At 36.7% G+C, this 26,355-nt stretch overlaps 1 protein-coding gene across 9 annotated transcripts in view; it reads left to right on the forward strand.

Annotated features, from left to right (window-relative positions):
* The window catches only part of KDM6A (lysine demethylase 6A), a 199,810-nt gene that overhangs the window by 45,810 nt on the left and 127,645 nt on the right, over positions 1 to 26,355 (forward strand). For all 9 annotated transcript variants that reach the window (XR_014835286.1, XM_085007699.1, XM_085007700.1 and 6 more), the window contains exon 3: positions 17,666 to 17,774. Coding sequence is in view for 8 of the 9 variants with exons in the window: in XM_085007699.1 (XP_084863825.1) it covers positions 17,666 to 17,774 (109 nt within the window). In the remaining variant the exon portion in view is untranslated. The remainder of the gene's footprint in view (positions 1 to 17,665; positions 17,775 to 26,355) is intronic.

Genomic DNA, 26,355 nt, shown 5'->3' on the forward strand with positions numbered 1-26,355 from the left:
TTTTGTCTGTCTACTTCCTTCCTTCCTCCTTTCTCTCTCTCTTTCCTTCTTTCCTTCTCTCTCCCTCCCCAACCTATGTATGGAAAACAACAAAACACTGATGAAGGAAATCAAAGAATAAGTAGTCAGAGACACCATGTTCACAAAATAGAAAACATTAATATTTCAGTTCTCCCTAATTTTATATATAGATTCAGGGCAATCCCAGTCAAAATCCCAGCAAGTTCTGTGTATACCAACAAGCTGATCTAAAAATTATATGGGAAGAAAAGGAATTAGAATAGCCAAAAAATGCTGAGAAAGAACAAAGTCAGAGGGTTCATATTACCCAATTTCAAGGCAATACAGTAGGCTATAATAATCAAGACTGTGGTATTGAGGAAAGTACACAGATCAGTGGAACAAAATTGAGAACTCAAGAGACAGATCTATACAGTTAGTTGTTTTTGATAAGATACAAAGATAATTCAATAGAAAAAGAATTGTCTCTTCAACAAAAGGTGATGGGAAAACTGGAAGCCCATTTGCAAAACAACAACAACAAAACCTCAACACATACTTAATGAGGTGAAATAAGGACATTTTCAGACATGTGAATAAAGCAGACCTACATGCAGAAAAGAATGATCTCAAAAGGAATGTCAGAAAGACAAAAATGATAAGCAAGGAAAATGTCAAACATGTGGATGACAACTTTAACAATATTTTGTGTTTAAAACATATACACATGTATAATACCAATGGAATGGAGGGGAGGAGCGTAAAGGCTCTAAGAATCTTGCATTGCCCAAGAAAAGAGAATATATATCAGTTAGGCTTTAATAGGTAAAAAAAGACTGCTGTAACCCCTAAAAGGCAACTGTTCTCAACATGTGGTTCACAGACAACTGGGAGTCTCCAAAACACTTTCAGGAGGTCTAATTCAAAATTACCTTATTATATACTCTGAAAACTATAAGACACTGATGAAATAAATCAAAGATGACACAAATAGATGGAAAGATATACCATGCTCGTGGATTGGAAGAGTTAATATTATCAAAATGACTATATTACCTAAGGCAATATACAGATTCAGTGCAATCCCTATCAAATTACCAAGGACATTATTCACAGAACTCGAACAAAATATGTTAAAGTTTGTTTGGAAGCACAAAAGACCCAGAATACCAAAGACATCCTGAAAAAGAAAAATGGAGCTGGAGGAATCAGGCTCCCGGGCTTTAGACTATACTACAAAGCAATAGTCATCAAAACCGTATGGTACTGGCACAAAGACAGAAATATAGATCAATGGAACAGGATAGAAAGCCCAGAATTCAACCCATGCACCTGCAGCCAACTCATCTATGACAAAGGAGGCAAGAATATACAATGGAGAAAGGACAGCCTGTTCAATAAGTGGTGCTGGGAAAACTGGACAACCACATGGAAAAGAATGAAATTAGAACACTCCCTAACACCATACACAAAATAAACTCCAAATGGATGAAAGACCTAGATACAAGACCAGACACTATAAAACTCTTAGGGGAAAACATAGGCCAAACACTCTCTGACATAAATGACAGCAGCATCTTCTCAGATCCACCTCTTAGAGTATTGACAGTAAAAACAAAAATAAACAAATGAGACCTAATCAAACGTCAAAGTTTCTGCACAGCAAAGGAAACCCTAAACAAAATGAAAAGACAACCCACAGAATGGGAAAAAAATCTTTGAAAGTGAATCAACTGACAAGGAATTAATTTCCAAAATTTATAAACACCTTCTGCAGCTCCACACCAAAAAAAGAAACAACCTCATTAAAAAATGGGCAGAAGATCTAAACAGACAGTTCTCCAAAGAAGACATACAGATGGCCAAAAAAACACATGAAAAGATGTTCAACATCACTCATTATTAGAGAAATGCACATCAAAATCACAATGAGGTACCACCTTACACCAGCCAGAATGGCCATCATCAAAAAGTCTACAAACAATAAGTGCTGGAGAGAGTGTGGAGAAAAAGGAACCCTAGTACACTGTTGGTGGGATTGTAAATTGGTGCAACCACTGTGGAAAACAGTATGGAGATTCCTCAGAAAACTAAACATAGAACTACCATTTGATCCAGCAATCCCACTCCTGGGCATCTACCCAGAGAAAACCATGACTCACAAAGACACATGTACTCCGATGTTCACTTCAGCACTATTTACAATAGCCAAGACATGGAAACAACCTAAATGTCCATCGACAGAGGAGTGGGTCCAGAAGACGTGGTACATATACACAATGGAATATTACTGAGCCATTAAAAGGAACGAAATCCTGGCATTTTTAGCAACTTGGATGGACCTAGAAACTGTAATGCTAAGTGAAGTCAGCCATACAATGAGACACCAACATCAAATGCTTTCACTGACATGTCGAATCTGAAAAAAGGACAGACGGAACTTCTTTGCAGAACAGATGCTGACTCACAGACATTGAAAAACTTATGGTCTCCAGAGGATACAGTTTGGGGGTTGGGGGGATGTGCTTGGGTTGTGGGATGGAAATCCTGTGAAATCAGATTGTTATGATCATTATACAACTACAGATGTGATAAATTCATTTGAGTAATAAAAATTAAAAAAATAAAAAATTATTATAATACTAAGATGTTATTTCTTTTTTTAAACTATATTTACATGTATACGATGACATTTGTATGTATATGTGTGCATATATATATAATGACTACAACTGCTGGCACCTTAGCAGGAGTCAAGGCAGAGGCACCCTACTGAACTAGAAATAACATATTCTTCACCTCACCATCAGGAACTTAGAGGGTTTTTTTGTAATGCCAGTTTCATGTAAGAATATCCATGATGAAGCAGTAAAAATCTTTTCATTAAATGTCAGCACCTAAGTACACATTGTTTTAATAATCTGTGTGGCAAAATAGGAGCTTCATTTAAAGCATTCTGCTCCATACTGAAGTACAGTGGCTATACTGAAGGTAAAAAAGTACATTTGTGATTAAGTTGCAAACTAAACTAGCCTCTTTTTTCATAAAACACCATTTTTACTTGAATGACTAATGAACTGTGTTTATTCAGACTTGGGTATTTGGAAGACATTTTCTCAGAAATGAGTGAAATGAGCCTGTCATTTCCAGAAAAGCAACGAACAGTTATTTGTTGCCCATGATCAAACTTGAGATTTCAAACAAATCAGAATTTTGGAAAGCTTAAATCCACTTCCACGGTGAGCTTGACAACTTCTCAAGATTTAAAGGACTTTCTAATGAGATTGGTGGTAATATTAATGAATATAATTTTTTGATGTTGTATAATAAAACGTGTTGACATTTGGAATAATTCCTTCCTTCATGCTCACTGAACATGGTATCTCTCTGCACTTAGAGTTTTTTCATCAGTGTTTTGTAGTTTTCAGCATACACATTCTGCTGCACATGCTTTGTTAGAATTATGCCTATATATTTCAGGTTTTTGGAACTATTATAAGTGACATTTTAAAGATTTTGTTTCCAGTTATTCATTGTTAGTGTGTAGAAATATAGTTTATTTTTTGTACATTGATCTTGTGTCCTGTGACCTTGCTGAACTTGCTTATTAGTTCTAGAAGTGTTTTTTATCCCCCGGTAGATTTTGAGGGTCAGTTGCATTTTATGGAGATATTAAAAAATTGTCTTTTGTAATTACTTGTGCAGCTGTCATGTCTGGTGATTTTCATTCTGCGTTCTGTGTAAAGGTTTACTTCTGACGTAATTTTACTTCCACCTGAGAATTTTTAAATTATTATTATTATTTTTTTGTGTTTTTGCCATTTCTTGGGCCGCTCCCGCGGCATATGGAGGTTCCCAGGCTAGGGGTCTAATCAGAGCTGTAGCTGCCAGCCTACGCCAGAGCCACAGCAACGCAGGATCCGAGCCTCGTCTGCAACCTACACCACAGCTCACGGCAATGCTGGATTGTTAACCCACTGAGCAAGGCCAGGGATCGAACCCACAACCTCATGGTTCCTAGTCGGATTCATTAACCACTGCGCCACGATGGGAACTCCAATTTTATTATTTTTTATTTATTTTTTATTTTTTGTCCTTTTAGGGCCACATGCGTGGCATATGGAAGTTCCCAGGCAAGGAGGTTGAATCAGAGCTGTGGCCTACACCACAGCCACAGCAACACAGGATCTCAGCCGTGTCTGTGACCTACACCACAGCTCACGGCAACTCTGGATCCTTAACCCACTGAGCAGGGCCAGGGATCGAACCTGCGTTGTATGGATGCTAGTCAGATTCATTTGTGCTGAGCCATGGCGGGAACTCCCTGTATTTTTTAATTAAAAAATTTTTTTTTTATTACAGTTGATTTACAGTGTTTTGCCAGTTTCTGCTGAACAGTAAAGTGACCTAGTCATACGTGTACATATATTTACATTCTCTTTCTTATATTATCTTCCATCCTGGTCTAGCCCAAGAGACTGGATATAGTTCCCTGTGCTATATAGTAGTACTTCTAAATGTAATACTTTGCATCTGTTAACCCCAAACTCCCTGTCCATCCCATTCCCTCACCCCTCCCCCTTGGCAGCAAATCTGTTTTCTATGTTTGTGAGTCTGTTTCTATTTTGTAGATAGATTTCATTTGTGCCATATTTTAGATTCCACAAATAAATGATATGTGGTATTTGTCTTTAACTTTCTGACTGACTTCACTTACTGTGATAATCTCTAGTTGCATCCATGTTGGCTGAAAGTGGCATTATTTTGTTCTTTTTTATGGCGAGTATCCACCAGTGTTTTTAAAATTGCATGTTTTTTCTTACTAATTCTTAGAGGAGTTTTATATATTGTGAATATGAATGTTTTATCACTATATGTGCTGAAAGTATATTTTCACAATTTGTGGCTTGCCTTTATACTTGTGGGTTTTGTTTTGTTTTATGTTTTGTTTTTAATAAACTGAAGTCTCAAACATTGATGTAGTTGAATTACTCTATCACCCCCCCATTTGACATTTTTTGTCTATTTTTAAGAAAACTGTATCCTTCTGTTCAAGACATTTTGCTATGCTTTCTTCTTAAGTGTTTAGTTTTGCCTTTTATTTAGGTCTTTGGTCTATTTGGAATAGGTTTTTATATTTGTAGATATAGGAGCCTAGTTTTTTTATTTTTCCCATCTTTTTCTCCTGAAAAATAACCTTTGGCCTGGCCAGTTTTTTTTTTTCTCCAACTTAGGTTGTAGTTTGCCCATTTTTGTTCCATGCATATGAAGTTGTGTTACTGAGCTCTTTACCCTGTTATAAGTCTTTGTTTTCATGTACCAGTTCTCTTTATTTCTGTATCTTTATTGTAATTCATGGTATCTGGTACAGTGCCAACTTTTATTTGTTTACTATTTCTAAATCTTTTTTTATATTTTAATTTCTAATGTATTGCATAAATCTGGGCTTAAGGTATGTTGATAATCTTTTTTCTTACTCTATACGTATTCTGTTTACACTAGTTGTGATTCAAATATTGCATTAAACAATATTCATTTTGATATATCCACATGTTGGTCACCTTCTTTGCTCTGCTTTTTTTCCCTTTCCATATTTAGTGACTTTTTAAGATGAAAAATTTATTTTCTTTGCAACTACAGAAATTCTTTTAGGCCACAGATGTTACAGTAGTTTGGCCTTTACTTTGGATTGCTGTTAGTTGAGGACTGCATGTAAATTTTTTTCTCTCTTTTTTTAAAAAATGAGAATTACGTTTATTTCAGGTTCTCTCTAGTCCCCCCCCCCACCTTTTTTGCCACACATGCAATATGTGGAAGTTCCTGGGCCAGGGATTGAGCCTGCACCCTACAGCAGTAGCCAGAGCCACAGCAGTGAGAACGCAGAAGCCTCAACCTGCTAGGCCATCAGAGAACTAACTCCCTTTTTTGGCTACACCTGCAGCATATGAAAGTTCCCAGGCCAGGAATCAAATCCGAGCCACAACTGCAGTCTCTGCCACAGCTGCTGCAATGCTGGATCCTTAACCCATTGTGCTGGGCGGAGGATCAAACCTGTACTGCTTCATAAACAGCGCTGGATCCTTAACTCCCTGCACCACAGCAGGAACTCCAAATTCCTGCCTGAAGTTTTACTTAGGTCAAGGGAATTTAGGCTTTTGGTTACAAATACTTAGGAAATTTTCTTCTCCAATCATTGCCACTATGGGAAAGATAATTTTCCTTGTCCTTCAAGACCAAATTTTTTTTTTTTTTTTTTTTTTTTTTTTTTGCCTTTTCTAAGGCGGCTCCCGCGGCACATGGAGGTTCCCAGGCTAGGGGTCCAATTGGAGCTGTAGATGCCGGCCTATACCACAGCCATAGCAACGCAGGATCCGAGCCGCATCTGCAACCTACACCACAGCTCACGGCAACGCCGCATCCTTAACCCACTGAGTGAGGCCATGGATCGAACCCACAACCTCATGGTTCCTCGTCAGATTCGTTAACCCCTGAGCCATGATGGGAACTCCCTTCAAGACCAATTTTAAAGTAAAATTTAAAAAATTGTTTTATTATCAATTTATCTAGTTACACTTTGAAGGTATAAGCTCAGTGTGATCTCAATATTGTGAGGAGAGTTCTAAACTCAACACTCAGGTTTACACAGGCTTTCAAATGTCCTCAGTGCAAAAAGTTGCTTCTCTCTACCTCTGCCTCCCTTAAGTTCTCAACCCCTCGATCCTATGACCATTCTTCCTAATTTTCTTATTTGGTTAAGTTCATAGTAAGAACCTTGTATTATTTCCACTGCCAGTGTGTTTCGTCTGACATTTTTAGTTTTCAGCAGAGTGGTTGTCCAGGTTCCCTGAAGTTCCTTTTCATTTTATGGCAGACATGGATAAACAATAGTTTGTATTTATTACTGGGAGAAACTATTGAGAAACTATTGAAATTTAAGATTGGCAATGATGTATAAACAAGGGCTCTGGCTGAGAGGTTCAGGCTGCCTTGGTACCCTGGCCATTATTTGTTCGACAGCCCCAGAGGCTGAGGCTGTCTCTTTCTCAGCGCTTCTCTTAACCCATTCCCAGCACATTTGTGAAAACTTTGGATGTAGAATATAAACATCAGAAATAGAGCTGTGTCTATGTTAAGTTTTTTAGTTCATGGTAAATGGGGAAATTACAGATCCTGAATCATGCTGGGCCAGTACAAAATTATACAGGAAAGATAGAAAGATGTAATTAGGTTCTTTTTTTTACAGTAGGAGGAAATATTGGTGAATGTTTATTAGGTCAGGGGTTGGGGGTTTTCTGATTTTGAACATAACCCATATACTGTAAAGGAAGTGGTGGTTGGTTTTGAGAAAATAGGCAACATTGTACATCAAAAACTCTATAAAGAATTCATTGGTAAATGCAAGCTGGGAGGAGGTGTTTTGTAACAGCATTATCTAAAAATCTTTTATGTGTAAAAAGCACTTGAAAATCATTTAGGAAAAAACTGTTCATACTCCAATAGAGAAGTGTGTACAATCAATGAAGAGGCTGATAGTTCATGAAGGAAATAATAAACTTAGCCACTGTTTAGAAAAAGTAATCAAAGAACTGAAAATGAGCACTACTGGTGGAACATCTGGTTCAGTTTTGCTAGTGGGACTCTCAAAAGCTTAAATTGTGGTAACTTACCTTAAAGAAATATAAATTGGCCAAATTATGTTTATTGATTAATAATAATTAGCAAAAACTTGATTAACAACCAGATACTCTTCAGTAGAAACAAATTATGGTTTAACCATTAGTAAAGTGATATGCAGATGTTAATTATGTAGATCTGTATAGTTCGACATGGTAAGCAGTTAATGATATATAGAATGGGAGAAAGACTGCATACAAAGATTTGTACTATTTATATATACAGTCATCTCTTGATATCCAAGAGGGGTTTGGTTTTAAGACCTCCACGACTCTATGCATAGAGAAAAGTCTGCAAGAGTATATTCAGATTGATTAAAAAGTTTTTTTCTTTTTTAAAGCACTATCTTTAGGGAGGGGCCTTTATTGTGTTGCAGTTTTTCTAATTTTAGGATCATTGCATTTATTACATAAATAAATTCTTTTTTTTTTTTTTTTTTTTTTGTCTTTTTTGCTATTTCTTGGGCCGCTCCCACGGCATATGGAGGTTCCCAGGCTAGGGGTCGAGTCGGAGCTGTAGCTGCCGGCCTACGCCACAGCCACAGCCACGCGGGATCCGAGCCGTGTCTGCAACCTACACCACAGCTCACGGCAACGTTGGATCCTTAACCCACTGAGCAAGGCCAGGGATCGAACCCACAACCTCATGGTTCCTAGTTGGATTCATTTCTGCTGCACCATGATGGAACTCCTAGAAGCTGTAGAATTTAAAATAGACTATTTTCAGTAGAGCTCATGATCATAAGTGTAACGCCCCACCCCCACACCCCTGTGAAGTGCTTACTCCTTGCTTTTTTGTGCAGTTATTACTTTGGAAATGTGTATAAGGCAAATGAATGCATACTTTGCTACTAAAGATAATAATTTGAACTATATATATATTATAGTAAGAATTCAGGTTGTATTAGTCATAATAGATAATCTTTTACGAACTTCATCAAGATTTGGTCTACATAATTTTCTTGTAGATGGCTTTCTGCTTGTATATTTTTGGAGCTCTGAATTAAATTTCTCCTGCTGAAATGGCAGAACAATTGCTTTATAAGATTGTCTCTGTCTACCTTTAGACAAGTAAAAGACTGGAGTAGCAAGCAAATTAAGTAAAAAATAGAATATAAAGCTTACTGCTTTATATGGGAAATCACGATTTTACTCTGGACTTTATTCACTGAAGTCACTCTGCTGAAATTTTATTTTATACTCTCCTTGCTGCCAGATTTTAAATACACATTCTTTTAAAAACTACCCAAGACTTAATTCTTTATACATGTTTATAAATAATGTATTTAGTATACCCTGCCTGCACAATGTTACATTTAGCATAATATAGAAAAGAAATATTTGGAAAATAACCTAGCTGTTGACACAATATCTCTTTAAAAATTTAATGTTGGCCCTGGGTGCATGTGTAGTAATGTAGAATTCATTAGTTTGTCTGCATGCATCAGCAATAAAGGTTTTAGGGCTGTAATAAACTAGCTACTTGTTGATGATTGAGACAGTACAGCTAAGTTTACTTTGTTGCTGCTGTATTTGGCATTTTGTGCCAAATGTAATAAGAGAAAAGAATCACAATACTAGCTAAACTAAGGAGATAATTAAGAAGATACAAAAAAGTAAGATGTGGGAGTTCCTGTGGTGTTACAGTGGTTAACGAATCCGACTAGGAACTATGAGGTTTCGGGTTTGATCCCTGGCCTTGCTCAGTGGGTTAAGGATCCAGCGTTGCCAGTGAGCTGTGGTGTAGTTTGCAGACGCGGCTCGGATCTGGCGTGGCTGTGGCTGTGGCATAGGCTGGCGGGTACAGCTCCTATTAGACCCTTAGCCTGGGGACCTCCAAATGGCTGTGGGTGTGGCCCTAAAAAGACAAAAAGGCAATAAATAAATAAATAAATAAAATAAAAATAAATAAAATAAAAATAAATAAAATAAAGATTTAACTGTTAAATCTTCTTGAGGGATGGTAGGAATAGGCGGTGGTGGTTTTATGTGTTGCTTTTGTGTTTGGTGTGGAGATAGAGTTGTGCAAGGGGCTAGTGTGTTGGAATGTAAGAGGAAGAGCTGCTTTTAGGTCTCTCTCTTTAGGTCTCTAAGCATGGCTTGAATTGAACACCTTACTGCTCAGAGGCTTTGGAGCACACTGAATCCAGCCTCTGCTAGTTAGTAGCTCTGTGATTTTTGAGCACAGAGTTTACTTTCTGTATGCCTCAGTTTTCCTGTCTGTGAAGTAGGATCTCCCTATCTCCTAGAGTAATTGTGAAGATTAAATGAATAATATATGTAAAGTGCTTAGAATAGTGCCTAGTTTGTATCAAGAGCTCAAATATTAGCTAACACTTGAATTACAAAATTAGTTTGATTTCAGTAGTGTGGTTCTGTGAGAATGTTTTGCAGTAAATAGCAAAGCAGTTTCAATAGTTTATTTGAAAAAATGGCACTTATGGTGTCATGATAGTTTCTTGAATAGTGCTTACTTACTCATTAGCGTCCAGCATATCCACTACAGAGTCCAGAGAGGCCGAGAAATCTCTAATCAAGTTTGGTATGCTTAAATTTTGTAAACTGACTTTGTTGTGATGCAAAAGATGTATATTAGTTAAAAATTGGAGTGAGGGAGACAGGGTAGAGTAACAGATGTGTAAGTTCTTGTATTTTCTAAACAAGAAAATGTTAGGTATGGGTGGCAGCTAACTAGATTTCTTTTTTCTTTATTTTTTTCCTTTTTAGGGCTGTGCTTGTGGCATATGGAAGTTCTTAGGCTAGGGGTCAAATCCGAGCTGCAGCTGCCAGCCACAGTCATTGATAGCCACAACATTTCGGGATCTGAGCCGTGTCTGTGACCTACACCACAGCTCACAGCAGTGCCGGATCCTGAACCCACTGAGTGAAGCCAGGGATTGAACCTGCATCCTCATGGATACTAGTCGGTTTTGTAACCCACAGAGCCACAATAGGAGGGCCTAGATTTCTTTTTATTTCCCTTTTTCCTTTTGGTATGTGTTAATGAGTACTTCATTAGGCTGCCCTTTTTTGTTTTGTTTTGTTTTAAATGAGGAAAGAGGGCTGCATACTCATTTCTTATATAGAAGAATTCACAGAGGCAGTCAGTTCTGGGCTGCTCTGGAACTGTACTGTTTCAGGAACTTGGGCTCCTGTTTTCCTATTTTCCATCTTCAGCTAGTGGCTTCTATCATCTAGGTGCCTCCAGCTAGGGGAAGGAGGGGTTGGAGCAGAGCATGTCCTTTCCTTATATCCCATTGGCCATAACTTAATCCCCAGGCCACACCTACAAGGATGCCTGGAGATCCCAGTATTTACTCTGTGTAAACATACATCTACTTAAATTTAAGGGTTCTATTAACAGAAAAGGAGAGGAGAAAGGATATCAGGGACACTTAGAATCTGAACCAAGTTACAGAACAGTGTTTATATAAACATAAATACTTAGTATATGTTATACTAATTATATAGTTAGTATATTTTAATACTAAAGTGGGATATATGTGCTTGCATCTATACAAAATAAGCCTGAATGTAGTTGGAATTTTTTTAAATTTGTTGCTTCTGAGATAGGGAACTGGGTGGCTGGGATCAAGATTGGAAGGGAAACTTCATTATATACCCTTTAGAATTGGTGATATGTAAATTTTACCTTTTCAAAAATAGTAAATGAAATTAAAAAGTACGGAAGTCTGATATGAGTTCAGGAGTAGATATGTTGTTAAGAATCAGTAATACTTAAGATTATCATTTTAAGTGTATAACTCTTCCTTTATTAAACAAATAGTGTGTTGAAATTTCAAAAAATGGTTTAGACTCAGGTACTTTCAACCCTTTGAGATTCCTAAGGTGTTTTCAAAACAGGCAAAGGCATTGCTGAGTGTCTGCAAAGGCAAGGAATTCTGATTCATGAGGCATATTTCTAGGAGGGGTATTAGATTTAATGATGCAGATATTTTTATGGTTTGGGGAGAGGAGGTCAGGATAGTATATTAGAAATTCTGGAAATTCAGAGTGAATAAACTGTAATCATGGAGTTAGGTGAGGAGAGCTGTGTTCACATATAGACTTGTTTGTGTGTGGGTATGTATTATATATAATATACATTGTGTGCTTATATCCTAGAAGTCCAAGGAGTGTGTAAAAAATGTAGCTCAGAACTGTATCCAAGGAAAGATACAATTTCCTTCCTACCTCCTTTTTACCTCTCACTGATAGCTTTTATTCATTTGCATTGATATGAGCCAAAGAAGGACGACCCATTTATTATTTGGCATATTTAAGTTTTTCTCCCTTCTGACTGAATTGAGTTAAACTTGCTTATAAGTTATACCCATTCATTGGTTTGATGTCTGAAGCTACCCAAAGTGCAGTTAATCTTCCTGAAGTGACAGTTTTTCAAATATTTGAGTAAAGCTAAAGCATCCCTGATAATTCTCAGCTAAATTCAGTTCAGTAATTTTCGCATGATAGTTTCTCCATCCTTCATCAAACTTGTAGCCTTCTGTATGTTACCACCTGTTAAAATATGGCACTCAGAACTAATGATAATTTTAGAGATCTGGTCAGAGAAGACCTTGGTGAGCTGATTACAGGTGTTGATTTGTATAATATGCTTTATTAATTTGGGCCATGGATATGTTTTTAGCATCCATATTGTATGGATGACATGTTGACCTGTAGTCTGCTTGAATCAGCTAATCTTTTCTAAGTAGTCAGCTGCTAAACCATCTTTTATATCTGTGGCTGCTTTTTAGGAATTATGGGCAGGACTGTGTGCTTGCTTTTATTATATTCAGCCTAAAAGTTTTGGTTCCTTTAAAACCATTGGTTTGTTTAAAACATCAGTGATTTATATGGAGTTCCTGTCGTGTCGCAGTGGTTAACGAATCCGACTAGGAACCATGAGGTTGCGGGTTCAATCCCTGGCCTTTCTCAGTGGGTTAAGGATCCAGCGTTGCCATGAGCCGTGGTATAGGTTGCAGACGCAGCTCGAATCCCTCATTGCTGTGGTTGTGGCGAAGCCCCGTGGCTACAGGTCTGATTCGACCCCTAGCCTGGGAATCTCCATATGCTGCAGGAGCGAACCTAAGAAAAGGCAAAAAAAAAAAAAAAGACCAAAAAAAAAAAAAAAAACCAGTGATTTATATCTTAGTGGGAATGATTTTAAATAACTAATAAGATTAATCCTTAGCATTCTGACTTGCAGCTCTTAAGAAATGGAAGTTTAGGACAAAGAAGAGAGGGTTATTTGAGAACCTAAAATAATAACATGACATTGCTTCATTAATTCAATAAATATATTATGCTCCTATTATGAGATAGTAGGTTTGGGTATGGCCCTTTCTCTGACAGAGCCTACAGGTGAAAGGCAGTAAGCATTTGGGAGCATGATAGAGGAGGAAGGGCTTCAGAAAGGGAACCGCCAAACTAGGACTGTGTTGAGATTCTATCTCAGGCATTCATGACAGGCATTAAAAAGAAAGAGAAAAAAGGAAACCACTGTAGTATTTGAATCTACATTACTTTTCTCTACCATTTGTATGTCATCCAGCTACTGCAGCTAATCTTTCAAATCAGAAAAAAAAAAATCATTTGTTTAAATGTGGCCTATAGTTAACAATTCTAAAATATTAGCAAGTGTCATATTTTAGTTAGGCACTAACCAAGTTTATCATAAAATACTTTAATGCTTAACATTAAAGAAACCAAATTATTTGCATGTCTGTGTTCATGAGCTCTATCTAAACTTTATCTGTCAAGGTTCAGAAATAGAGGGTAATGATAATATTTCTGGTCTGAGATGACTGATTTTTCAAATAATAAAAATAAAGCAGCTACTGAGCTCAAATTATATCAGACATTGTGGAAAATGGCAGTATAATGGGAAGAAGACATCCAATCTCTCTACCTAGCTGACAGAATCTTTACTCTCCTTTGATTCTAGTATTTAATGAATAACTGTTTATTATCCTTCTCAATTTTTTTTCCCAGTAGGTGGTAAGGATTATAGATGTGCAAGCCACTAACTGTAACAACTATAGGATTTAAAAGTGATTTTTGTGGAGGATGTTGCTCATCCCCAGTGCAAGACATTCCTTTATTTTTTATAGGTTTTTCATTTATAAAAATAAGAAATTTTGCTTTCTTAATATTTAGCATATGGATTTTAATATTCAGTTGTTTTATCATATGGATTTAATATTCAGTTTTAAAGCTTTAAAAATTATCTAGTCTAGGAGTTCCCGTCGTGGCTTAGTGGTTAACGAATCCGACTAGGAACCGTGAGGTTGCAGGTTCGATCCCTGGCCTCGCTCAGTGGGTTAAGGATCCAGCGTTGCCGTGAGCTGTGGTGTAGGTTGCAGATGCGACTCAGATCTTGTGTCGCTGTGGTTGTGGTGTAGGCCGGTGGCTACAGCTCTGATTCGAGCCCTAGTCTGGGAACCTCCATATGCCGTGGGAGCCGCCCAAGAAATGGCCAAAAAAAAAAAAAAATTACCTAGTCTACACTGTCCATTAGCCATGTGTCTATATAAATTTAAATACAAATTTAAAATGAAATAACTTAAATATTCAGTTGTCTTCACTAGCCATGTTTCAAGTGCTCAATAGCCACACATGTCTAGTGGCTACTATGGGCAGTACAAATTATAGAACATTTTTGTGATGCAGATCACATTCTGTTGGATGATGCCGATCTAGTACAAATGATTTTACTTTGTGGTTTTTTTTTTTTTTTTTTTTTTTTTTTTTGTCTTTTTTTGTCTTTTTAGGGCCACATCCATGGCATATGGAAGTTCCTAGGCTAGGAGTCAAATCAGAACTATAGGTCCCAGGCTATGTCAGAGCCACAGCAACACCAGATCCAAGCCACATCTGCAACCTACAGCGCAGCCCACAGCAACACCGGATCCTTAACTCACTGAGCAAGGCCAGGGATTGAACCTGCATCCTCATGGATACCAGTCAGATTCGTTTCCACTGAGCCACTTTGGGAACTCCTCATTCAAATTTTTAATATCCTTACACTAAAGATAGATGAGTTCCTATTGTGGCTCAGTGGGTCAAGAACCTGACATAGTGTCTGTGAGGATGCAGGATCTTTGGCCTTGTTCAGTGGGTCAAGGATCCAGCATTGCTACAAGCTGTGTCGTAGGTCACAGATGTGGCTTGGATCTGGTGTTGCTGTGGCCAGGGTGTAGGCTTGCAGCTGCAACTCCAGTTTGACTCCCTTGCCTGGGAACTTCCATATGCCACGGGTGCGGCCATAAAAAGAAAAAAAAAAGGCAGAATGAATTATCCTGGAGGAAAACATAATAATTTTTAAGTGAGTTCTCTAAGAATAGAAATGGTATAAGTTAGTTGTGAAAAATCTAGAAAATACAGACATAAAATGAACAAAATAAAAAGTTCGTGTATGGCTGGACTATAGACTTTTTATTTGTAACATTTAATATATAGTCTAGTTGGTTTTCTCTGCCTCTGCATACAAATACACACTTCCTGTATGGGAGTGATTTTACTTGTGCACATTTCAAATTTATAGTAACCTTTTAAACAGGAAGTATTTTTGCTTTATAGAAATTTGCCTGAACTTTGTTCTAAATCTAAGCTAACTGCTTATCTTCTATATTTATAATTAGCCTTTTAATGAAACATATTATTACAAAAATACTGCTTCATTCTAGATTATTTTATGAGTTAGTAGTGTCAGAAAATTACCCCATTTATTTTCCTTTAAATGCTTTAAAAAATTGTTAGTATTTGCCTATATCTAATACCAGTGTTTACTTCAGACATTTCAAATAAATTTATGAAGTTTCACCGTAAAATGGACACAAGGTACTTGGAACCTTTATTCTGCATTTTTGCTTGTCTTCATCTCATTTGATTTTTGGCTCTGTCGGCATCATCTTTGACCACCAACATTGGTTGGTAGGTACACGCTGGCTTTGTTGGAAATTATTATGTATCTGTTGTTCAAACCTGAGTGTATCAGTAGACGAATTGTCCATTCTGAATTTTACTTGGTGTTATGTTTCATGACATCAGAGTTGTGTGTAGAACTTACTTTAGATGAGTTCCTTTGTTTTGTGGGAAATGGAAGATAGGTAATAGATGAACATGGTAGTGCCATTAAGACATTATCATAAGAGGAAGTATAGGATATTGCCAGCTTTTCACTTAGGTTATTAAGGAAAATTTCTTTGTGTTTATATTTTGAATACTTTCCCACCGTTAAACTATATTTGCTTGTAAATTTAATGACATAAGAAATTATCAGGAGTAGAAAAAAGTTTCTAAATATCTTACTATGAAATTAAAAAAAAAAGACAGTAAATAGCTTTATTTAAAGTGCCAATATTAGCTTTAAATTCATTTTATTTAGTGTAAAATTAAGAATTGTCACACTAGCCTGATAATTTTATGAATTTCTCTGGTATTAAAAAGCAATGAAATAAATTATATTTTTGTACTCTAACCATCTGCCAGAGAAGATTATATATGACTTAAACAAAGAGGATCTTGAAATTCCATGCCTCCAAATTATAGTAATTTCTGAGATGTCAGTGTAGCATTCAAACTCTCTTTAATTATAGGGAAGCAGAATGATTAGTTTTAAGTTATTGTGATTTGTTATATTATGTACATTTAGATAGCTAGGAGTGGAATGAGAACTGAGGATGGTCCTTTTAATAAGTAGACTTTAAGGATGGTAGACTCATCCCAGAATTCATCTTGTTTAGGAAGGCTTCTCCAGACCTGATGCATATTTATTTATGCATGTGCTTTGGATAGGTAAATTTTAGATAGGTAAATTTGAAACTCTTCATCAAAGGCTCTATCTATATTTTACAGGAGAGGAAAAATCAACCATTTTAAGTAAGTACTCTGTCGCACGTCACTTTTCTTATCCCTTCAAAAGCTCTTGAAGCTTTGGTGAAAGGATTTTTTGATAATGGAACTATTCTAGTTGCGTTTTTTGTGGGTACCAAACGTGAGAGTGTACTCACACATTTGAGAAATCATACACATTTCTTTCAGGACACAGTCAACACATAACAGCATTGTATAGCTAATTGTTAGCAGGGAAATTTTGACAAAATTGTTGAGAAACTTGAAACAAGAAGAGTTAGAGCTTATCATCTTACCTAAGAAGATGGTAGAGAAAGAGTTGTTAAGTACCTGTGGAGTGCGGAGCACTGTGATGAAAACTTCTTAGAGAAGTTTTCTAGTTTTAATCCTTTAATCAGCCCTTTGAGTATTAGTAAAACAGAGAATCAGAGAGGATAAGTTCCCCAGGATTTCCTGTAGCTAACGACAACTGGAATTTGTCAGACTCCAGAATTGTGTTCTTTCCATCTCTCCTGAGTTACAAAAAAAGAGTGATATCCTTAAAATAGTATTTTTTTTTTCTCCTTCAGGGAGTAAACAGAGTGAGTGCATGTGCATGTGTTAGAGTGGGGGTAAGATTAGGAACAGTGTTAGAGCTGGTGGGTTTGAGGTATATCTGTCATGAGAAGATAATTGAAAGGCAGTTTTATGGTAGAGGTTATGATAAAAGGTAGTTCTTCAGTATAAATGGTAGGTATTATTATTAGTCTGGAGATTCTATGAATTCTCACAGAATTCAATAACATTCTTCTTATCTGTGGGAAAGAAGGTGGATATTATTTGTTTATATCTACAGGGACCACAGTAAAAATTCAGATTTATAGCTAATGAAAAAAGTTATCAGAGTGCACCCACGTTATCTTATTTGGCAAATATTTCCATTTTATAGGTAGGAAAAGCACTTTTGCCAGAACTATTGGCTCTTTTAATAAATATTTAGGTATTTTAAAAGAATGCTGCATTGGTTATGTCTGAGGTGGAAGTAAAATACATTGATTTCTTGGTGATTGAATGGAAGACTGTATGCATTGTCTCAGGAAGGAAATGGATTTTAGGGTTTTGTCTTTCTCTTAAATGTTTGTATTTTTTATTTCTAGGCTGTTCGCTGCTACGAATCTCTAATCTTAAAAGCTGAAGGAAAAGTGGAGTCTGATTTCTTTTGTCAATTAGGTCACTTCAACCTCTTATTGGAAGATTATCCAAAAGGTAATTTTTTCCCCTTATTAATTACTGTTTGAATTATATGTGTATTTAAAATAATTATAATTGTACTCTATTGAAGGTATAACCATTTTTACCTCGAAGAAATTGTAAGCTTATGAACATCCTAAACTATGGGAAAGAAAAGAGGACCAGATGGAAATGGGAAAAGTTCACATGACTCCATGTAAATCAGCAATAAGTTGATTTAAACCAATAAACACCTACATGTGTACTACCGTTTTTGTTATGCCTTGTGAAAAATCCCTGTCCTTTAAAGGCTCGACCATAGTAGAAAGTGAGCCATTGAGGGACACTTTGGAAAAGTAACACAATCTCAGCATTTCTCTTATTTATCCTTTAACTCCTGTTTTAGCTAGAAAATATTTGAATGAAAATCTGATCTGTAGTCATGTTATTATAAAGATAAATAACACAGAGAGATGATCACATATGAGCTTGAGCATTGGATAAAACATTTTTTTTAATTCATTTGAAATTTTTTTCCTATTGGAAATAAGTGAGATAAATAACTGAAGGTAGTCCCCCAAGATGCGTACCAAGCTGCTGACCCAGGCCATTACTTACCCAGAAGGTTAAAAGCTCCCACTAAATACCACACCCCTCAATACCGAGGGCAAAAATCCATAGCAAAGAAAAACTATATTCTTATAACCAAGAGCCTTTTGATGATACTAAACATTTTACTGTGGAGTGGATGGACTTAAACTTGTTTTCCACAAATGTGTTTAGTGGGCCAAATAACTGGAAGGTTGTTTCAGGGCTAGAGTGAAGAATTGTTGGTGTTTAATTTACACTACTTTTATGTTAGGTCAAGTGAATACGTTCTTAATGAATATGTAATTTTATTTTGAGATAGTTATTGGTATGCCATGGGGTTTGATTAGGCTTATTTCCCAGCTCATGCTTACTCTTCAGCTGCATTACTTATAACAGATTATATAAACATCCCTGAGCTTTTGTCTGTGATCTCTAAAATGAGGGGAGGAGGTGATAGCTGCTCAGGGGTTTTAGGATTCCTACGCGAAACTGGTTAGTATTTAGCACAATGACTTCAGGATAGTAGACATTATAATTATTTAATAGTCTATTAGATATTTTAATTAAACTTAGTAACTTATTTAAAGGAAATTGGTACATAAGAAAAAATACAGAATTGTATGCAGTTTGATCTTTCAGTGCTGCATCTTTTACTTGGAGAGCATACTAATTTTAGAGCATATAAACAAAGACCCCGGACTTGAAAATTAGGTTTGCAGGTGTGGCTGTATGTCCTTGTTGCTTAGTGGTCATTAAAAAATAAATACTAGCTTTTAAAACTTTATTAGTCTATGAATTTAACTGCACTTTCCATTTATAAAATGTTTATAATGGTAACAAAGAATCCAGGGGTATTTGTTTTGAAGGTGTGTGTGGTACCCGCCCCCAGAAGGTCGTGGTAGAGGACATGTGGCAACTAGACAAAGTTGGTAAACTAGCTGATGGACTAATCCAATAAGATGGAAGAAGAGAAGGATAAACTAAGGGTTTAAGTCCTTAAAAAGATGTGCTCCACAACCAATTTGCTATTGCATAGATGAGTTGGCCATTGATAGCTGGCCATTAGCTAGATTGTTTGTAATAGAAGAGGAAGGAGAGACTAGATGTAGAGGGGGGGTGTGTGTGTGTGTATCAGTATATTTTAGTGTTTCACACTGATGGCTTCTTACTTCCTAGATGTGAGTTGCTGTTGTTTTAAATCCTCCTTGAGGCTTTATTGACCACATTCTCACTTAAAAATAATTACTTTTTAAGTACTAATTATTGAATTCTTTCTATCCCTTCTCTTTTCTATCTTCCTACAAATCCTAAACTAGAGGTAGTTTCTAGTAGCTCCCTTCACCATTGCCACCAATTTATGGAGACGTTTGTTACCTCAGGCAACTTCCCCCTTTTCTCTTTGGAACCAGTACAAGATGAGAACCTCCAACACCAGCCAAATAGATGTTTATATTTAGGGAACAGATTATAAACCATAATTTATTGGGGAATAAGTATAAACCATGTAGTGAACATGTGAGTAAACTGCTCAGGTGTAAGTATGTGGGGGATTTACTGGCCCTGTGATTCTGAGGACAGTTTTTATTTGGCCGTGCCCGCAGCCAAATAGGTTCCTGAACCGGAGATAGAACCCGATAGAACCCGAGCCACGGCAGTGACAACTCTGAATCCTTAACTGCTAGGCCACCAGGAAACTCCCTGAGGACAGCTCTTTAGTTTAGTTATTGTCCAGAGTCCTCTTGTGTGTGAAATTTTCTGAGCCTGGGTTGCGAAAAACTGCTTCTACTTTTGGAGGAGAAAATGTACACAAAACCCCTATTTTGTGTACATTTTGAGCTGTGTTTTTTTTCCTGCCCTTATTTCTTATTCTGATCTCATCTGCTTCCAAGTCTTATATGAATTTCTAAAAATCTCTGATTTGTAGATAGTATACTTTGGTTATCATTATCCTATGGATTTATTCATTAAAATATCTTTTATGTCATCTCAGGAATTTGAAGCAGAAGAAAAAAGGCCTCATAAAAATTTTTTTAGCCTTTCTGATTGGTGATATGTATGAAGAGATTAAAAAATTTTCCATCACTTGATTTGGTCATTTGGCTTCTAGGAATTTATCCTAGAAAAATAATTGATTAGAGGATTGTGGGAAAATGGAGGCTGGAGGCTCATTGCACTTGGCCTGTTGTTGGTTTTATTCCTCTGGAGGGAGTTCAGCATACTAGATGTTTACTAGTAAGGAGTACCTTTGGGATCAACACTGTGAAAGGTGGGAAATGGAACCAGCATCGGATAGAGGGAGACGTTAAGCTGTGACAGCATTGGCCAACTCCTAGCCCTGGAGCTAGAATCGCCCTTCACAGCTGACACAAGTTGGGCCAAGGTGACCAGACCTTTATACTTCATCCATTCCACATTGGATGTGGGAAGGAGTGTGACTTGAGGCAAGATTGCTCTCCACAGTGTAAGGCAGCTCACTGTTAGAGGCTCTCTTGTAGGCAGGACTCCCAACAGTCCTTCCTTGAAGTGGGATTGGAATGGTTTTTCAGTGTCTACTTTACCTCCTTTCTACTCTTAACCCGCAGCTAACCCGTTAACCTCAGCTGAACTGAACAGCTGATGGAGCTGTCAGACAGGCTGCCTTAAGGCATGGAGATGGTACTGTGATTTCTCTTCTTTGGGTTGAAGAACAACCTCAGAGACAGAGAACGCTGGGCTGAAGGACAAGCATATATATTCTCGTGAATATATGTGATGGATCTTAGGAGCAATTTAATTAATAGAAATTATGTATAAATATCTGTAGATATGTATGGTAAATTATTGGAGAGAATAGTCATGAAGTTATGTTGGTTGCTTAAAAAAATCATGTAGCAAATTATCTCAGAGTACACAGTAGCATTACAAAAAGATTGAAATTATGAGGCAGGAGACTTGGGGTATAGATAGTAAGAATTCCAGAGGTAAAGAAATTAGTTGAAAGAGAGGCAATAATTAATCATTCCTGATATTAGTGTGAAAACCTTGAAACTTGTAAAAATAATTTCTTCATGGTTTGTGGTGAGCTGGACATTTTCCCTGAAATTTTCTCCCTTTTCTCCTTCCTTCAAGTAATTGTCATTTATTTGTTGCATTCTGTTACTTTTAGTTGTTTTAGTTCCTCAACAGTTACAAATGCCATGGGCAAGTTACATGCCAAGAAGTCTTAAGTCAGAGTTGGTGAGCTTTTTTTGGTCTTACTCTTTGTGTTTCTTGGGTGGAATGATAACACTCCATCCTAGGAGATACATTATAAGGATATAAAGTTCATGTTTTCCAGTAATAGATCTTGAGTTTGGCTTCTCCAAAAATTGACTTTTTTTTTCTCTCCTTATGTGATTCACTTCTTTATTATTGGCTGTTGGAACTAAAGGTTGTGATTCTTTTAAGAATCTGCTCTTCATTTAAAACTTCTTTCAGATAGCCATTGGGACTTAGTTTTCATGGTATATATGATACAAATTTACTTTGTGTTAAAATAGTAAAATAAAATAAAAATCCAGAAAACTGACATAAGCTGACATGTAATATCCATAGAATGAATATTGTGTATCTCTGAAAGCTAATAATAGCTAAGATGATGATTCTTGTGTTTTCATTGCATTCACAGTCATTGTTCCCTATTTCTCTGTATAACTTTATTTAATGTATTTAGTGATACAAAAAATGATGGTATCTCCACTCCTTCCCACCATAATTTAGGAATCACTGATTTTATTTGGACTGCTTATGGTGTAGAATTAGAAAATGCAATTAAGAAATTGCCCAGGGAAGAAAAATAGTGACCATAACCCACATTGTCAGAAGCTCGTATCTAGCCGACAAGCAAAAGTAGCTTCACGAACTAGAGAGCTGGTGGCAGAACACATTGAGGGAATACAGATAAGACAGCTCTTTGATGTTTCTTGTAGTAAGCCAAATGTGAGATGTTAAAGACCTTGAGGAGTATATTATTTTAATAACAATGAAGAAATGGTAAATCTGAGATTTCATTAGGTATATTAATTTGACTTAAAGCGCAGTTGAAGATACCGATGTAGGAGTAAATGGATTCCTGATTTGTTTCTTTGCTTTTCCAACTTCTTGTCTGCTTGTCTCTGTAATCTTAGGAACAACGGTCTGATGTGTTGGAGCTGTCCAGAGGGTTTTTCAAATGTTAATATGTATTAATGGTACATATAAGGGAAGATGTGTTGTAGGCAGTCATAGATTTGAGAAGGCAGAAAGGTGCTGGAGAGCTAGATGTTTCAGTCATTTATATACAATAAAAGTTAATATAAGCTCTCTGAGATCTCAGTTATTGCAGGGTATAGGTATAACTTTTCAGTTCAACCTCATATAAAACAAAATAAAACAAGTCAAAGATCTATTGACCTAATAATCTTAGGCAACCATAACCTGTTCTGACCCAAAGATGTCAGTCAGTGCAACTGACAGATTTATTTGTACTTCCTTTGTTCCCTTCCCTTCCATACCCATAGACTCACCCACTAGCAGCTAACCTGCTGCCTATAGTGCTAGGGATGAAAAGAGAAATACTGAGTTCTGCCTGCAGTTAGTGCATAGTCTAGTATGAGTATAGATTGAATTTTAAATCTTTTCCTTCCTTATATTTGTTGCATCTTACTCTGAAGAAGACTCCTGTTTTTCTGGCAAGGCTATCCCTTAACCTGTACTTTCTTTTCATCCCTTTATTCTGTGGACTTGTCATCAGTCACATCCTCTTTCTCTTGCTTGATAATCTTAACTCAAAGCCATAATATTTCCAAGCGTGTAAAAAGAAAGTCTCTGTCACCAGCTATATCTTTATCTTTACCCTCTTTATGCCCCTACTCTTAATTCTCTAGATCACTTTATTTAATTCCAAATGAATTACAATATGGCTTTGGACTTCTCTTTTTATTTTTTGCTCACCTTACTCTTTTACTGACAAACCTTTTAGGCTGCTTGTGACCTGTAAGGGAATAACTCAGATCAAATGGTTTGATGTCCCAGTCTCCTAGGTCAGGATTAGAACCTGTGTTTACCTAAACTCCTACTGCTTTTCCTACTGTATCTTGTTGCCTTCCTGATGGTGCTCATTAGATAATGTTGACCATCCCCTAATTTTTTTTTTTTTTCTTTTTTTTCTTTTTAGGGCCTCAGGTGTGGCGAATGGAAGTTCCCAGGCTAGGGGTCAAACTGGAGCTGCAGTTGTTGGCCTGCACCACAGCTAACTACATCCTTTGTTAGTACTCTGCCGTGTATGTGACCTACACAGCAGCTCATGGCAGCGCCGAATCTTTAACCCACTGAGTGGGGCCAGGGATTGAACCTGCATTGTCATGGCTGCTAGTTGGGTTTGTTACCACTGAGCCACATTGGGAACCCCATCATTCCCTAATTGTAACACAAAAGTACTCTTTTTTTTTTGGCTGCGCCTATGGCGTGCATAGGTGCCAGGGATCAAACCAGGCTATATAGCACTGACAACACCAGATCCTTAACTGCTAAGCCACCAGAGAACTCAAAGAAGTACTCTTATTTTGACATTTACACAAATAATATTTTCATTGTTTAAAGAAAAACATCAGTGTGTATGTAGGCACGTGTGTGTGTGTGTTTAGCCATAAAAGGTAAACAGCTTAAGAGCAGGAGCCATGTGTTTTGTTCACATTTGTATTTCACTGCATCTACCTTGCTACTAACTACTTAATACTTAAGTATTGTGGGAATGCATTGATGACTCATTGTTATTTTATCATCTAGAGGCAAATCTTTTTTTAAAAAACATTTTTTTTTTTTGGTCTTTTTGCCATTTCTTGGGCCGCTCCTGCAGCATATGGAGATTCCCAGGCTAGGGGTCGAATCGGAGCTGTAGCCGCCGTCCTACGCCAGAGCCACAGCAATGCGGGATCCAAGCCGCGTCTGCAACCTACACCATAGCTCACGGCAAAGCTGGATCCGTAACCCACTGAGCAAGGCCAGGGATCGAACCCGCAACCTCCTGGTTCCTAGTTGGATTCGTTAACCACTGAGCCATGACGGGAACTCCTAAAAAACATTTTTGATATAAATCTTAGAGGCTTTTCTATTAGAATAAATTTTCAGTATTTAAAAATGGAAGTAAACCCTGCAACCTTAGCATAATGTATCATGTTAATCTCTCTGTCTCAGAAACATGCTTTGTAACGTTTTGGTTCCCTGCATAGTATTCTAGTTGGACATATAGACTCTTATTTTCTTTTTTGCTAATAATATAATCACTATATTGTCTGTCCTTGTAGCTACTCTGATCACATTCGTGTTTGTATTCCTAGAAGGAATACCTTGATGTGGTAGGTTTTACTGAGTGAAAGGATACACACACACACACACACACACACACACACACACACACACACACACACACACACACGCCCTACACGTACACACACACCACACACATAATTTGCGCTACAAAAGTTTTGCTAATTTATACTTAGAGTACTAGTAGAATGATAAGACTGCCTATTTTCTTGAATTCTTGCTACTATTGTGTATTTTTCTTAACACTACTGAGTATTACTGTTATTAATATTTAATTTTATCATTTTTATGTATAAAAATGGTACTGCATGATTATGTTAAAGGACAGGTATTGGCGATTTCTTTTATCCTTGATAATTTTCCTCGTTTGATTCTACTCCTCCTGTTTTCATTAGGTAAAGGGCAAAGTAAAAGAGAATGTGAGAAAGATTATAGAATCCTTAAGTTGTTATAGCAGTTAAATTTAACCTGGTTCTCATTTGCTTTTTTGTTCTTTTTATTTTCATTAGCATTTATTTATTTTAGACCCAGTTCCTTTGTTAGTACTCTGCCAGTTGTCTATAATCTGTTAAATTCATTGTATTCTTCATTTTTTTTAAATCTACAAGGACTATAAGTGGGCTAATTTAAAAAATAAAATTAAAACTCGAAATTAGGAAAAAGATAGTTCAAAGTCTATCTATAAATGAGGTTGATTACAAGGATTAAAAAGATCTGAGCTTTGGAAATAGGTTGATGGAGAGTTGAAATTAATATGTTTGAAGACACCATTCTTGGTTAAGTGGCAAAAAGGAAAATGACAGTCTTGCATGAGGTACTGTTAAAAAGATTTCTTGGTGGGATGAACAAGGACTTTTTGAGCCAATAAATAACCCAGGGAGTACAAAGTGAACATTAGATGATTTAGGGGAGGAAAAGCCCAGTTAGACATATGCTACAATCCTGAAACTCGTTTTAAGCGTTATAAGGATTTCCCTCATTCTCTATTAAAGACTTTAGAAAAACCTGGTTACAGTGGAGTAGGATTTATTTTCACAGATAAGTAACTGACTTAAAGATTAGAAATAAGGACTGTGCTTTGGTTGAAAAGATTTCACTAGGGAGACTCTGGTGATGGGTATTTGTAGAGTTTTAATGATTTACTTGGATTAAAGAAACAAAATATGTTAGTATTTTTCTTAAAATAGGAATCCAGGCCTAATGGGGCGAAGTATAATTGTTGAGTAATGTGTAAGTGAATTTAAAGGTAACAAATGCTCATGGAAGAAGTGTCTCATTTACAAATCTGTGCTTGCAGTTTGAAGCATTTCCTTTTGTGACTTTAAATTTGAGGGTTTGTATTTATTTCTCAGTTCATTCTATTGTACAGACACCATGTTTCTTCTAATTAATAATCACATAGGCTTCTTGCACTTCAGTTTCGGTTACTTTGGAGGACATCATACTGTCTCTTGAAGGGCTCCACAAATTCTAAAAATGAAAATTTTATGACATTATGTAATATATATTATTATTCAGGTTACTGGAGACTTACCCTCTAAATTTGTTGAAATTCTTTTTCACCGTTCAAAGGACAGTCCAAGTTTGGTATAGTGACTGCATGAAATTGTCAGGGACCCTGGCTTCTATTGGAAAGGACGTTTTTGGGCAAAAATATTGAGGACCTGATTCTCGCTTTAACAATAAGGAGGTTTATGGTTTA

Source organism: Sus scrofa, chromosome X, assembly GCF_054392235.1.
Source record: "Sus scrofa isolate SSC_HxYL_T2T_F1_AM1 chromosome X, Sscrofa_HxYL_maternal_Yorkshire_Landrace_v2.0, whole genome shotgun sequence".
Classification (NCBI taxonomy): domain Eukaryota; kingdom Metazoa; phylum Chordata; class Mammalia; order Artiodactyla; family Suidae; genus Sus; species Sus scrofa.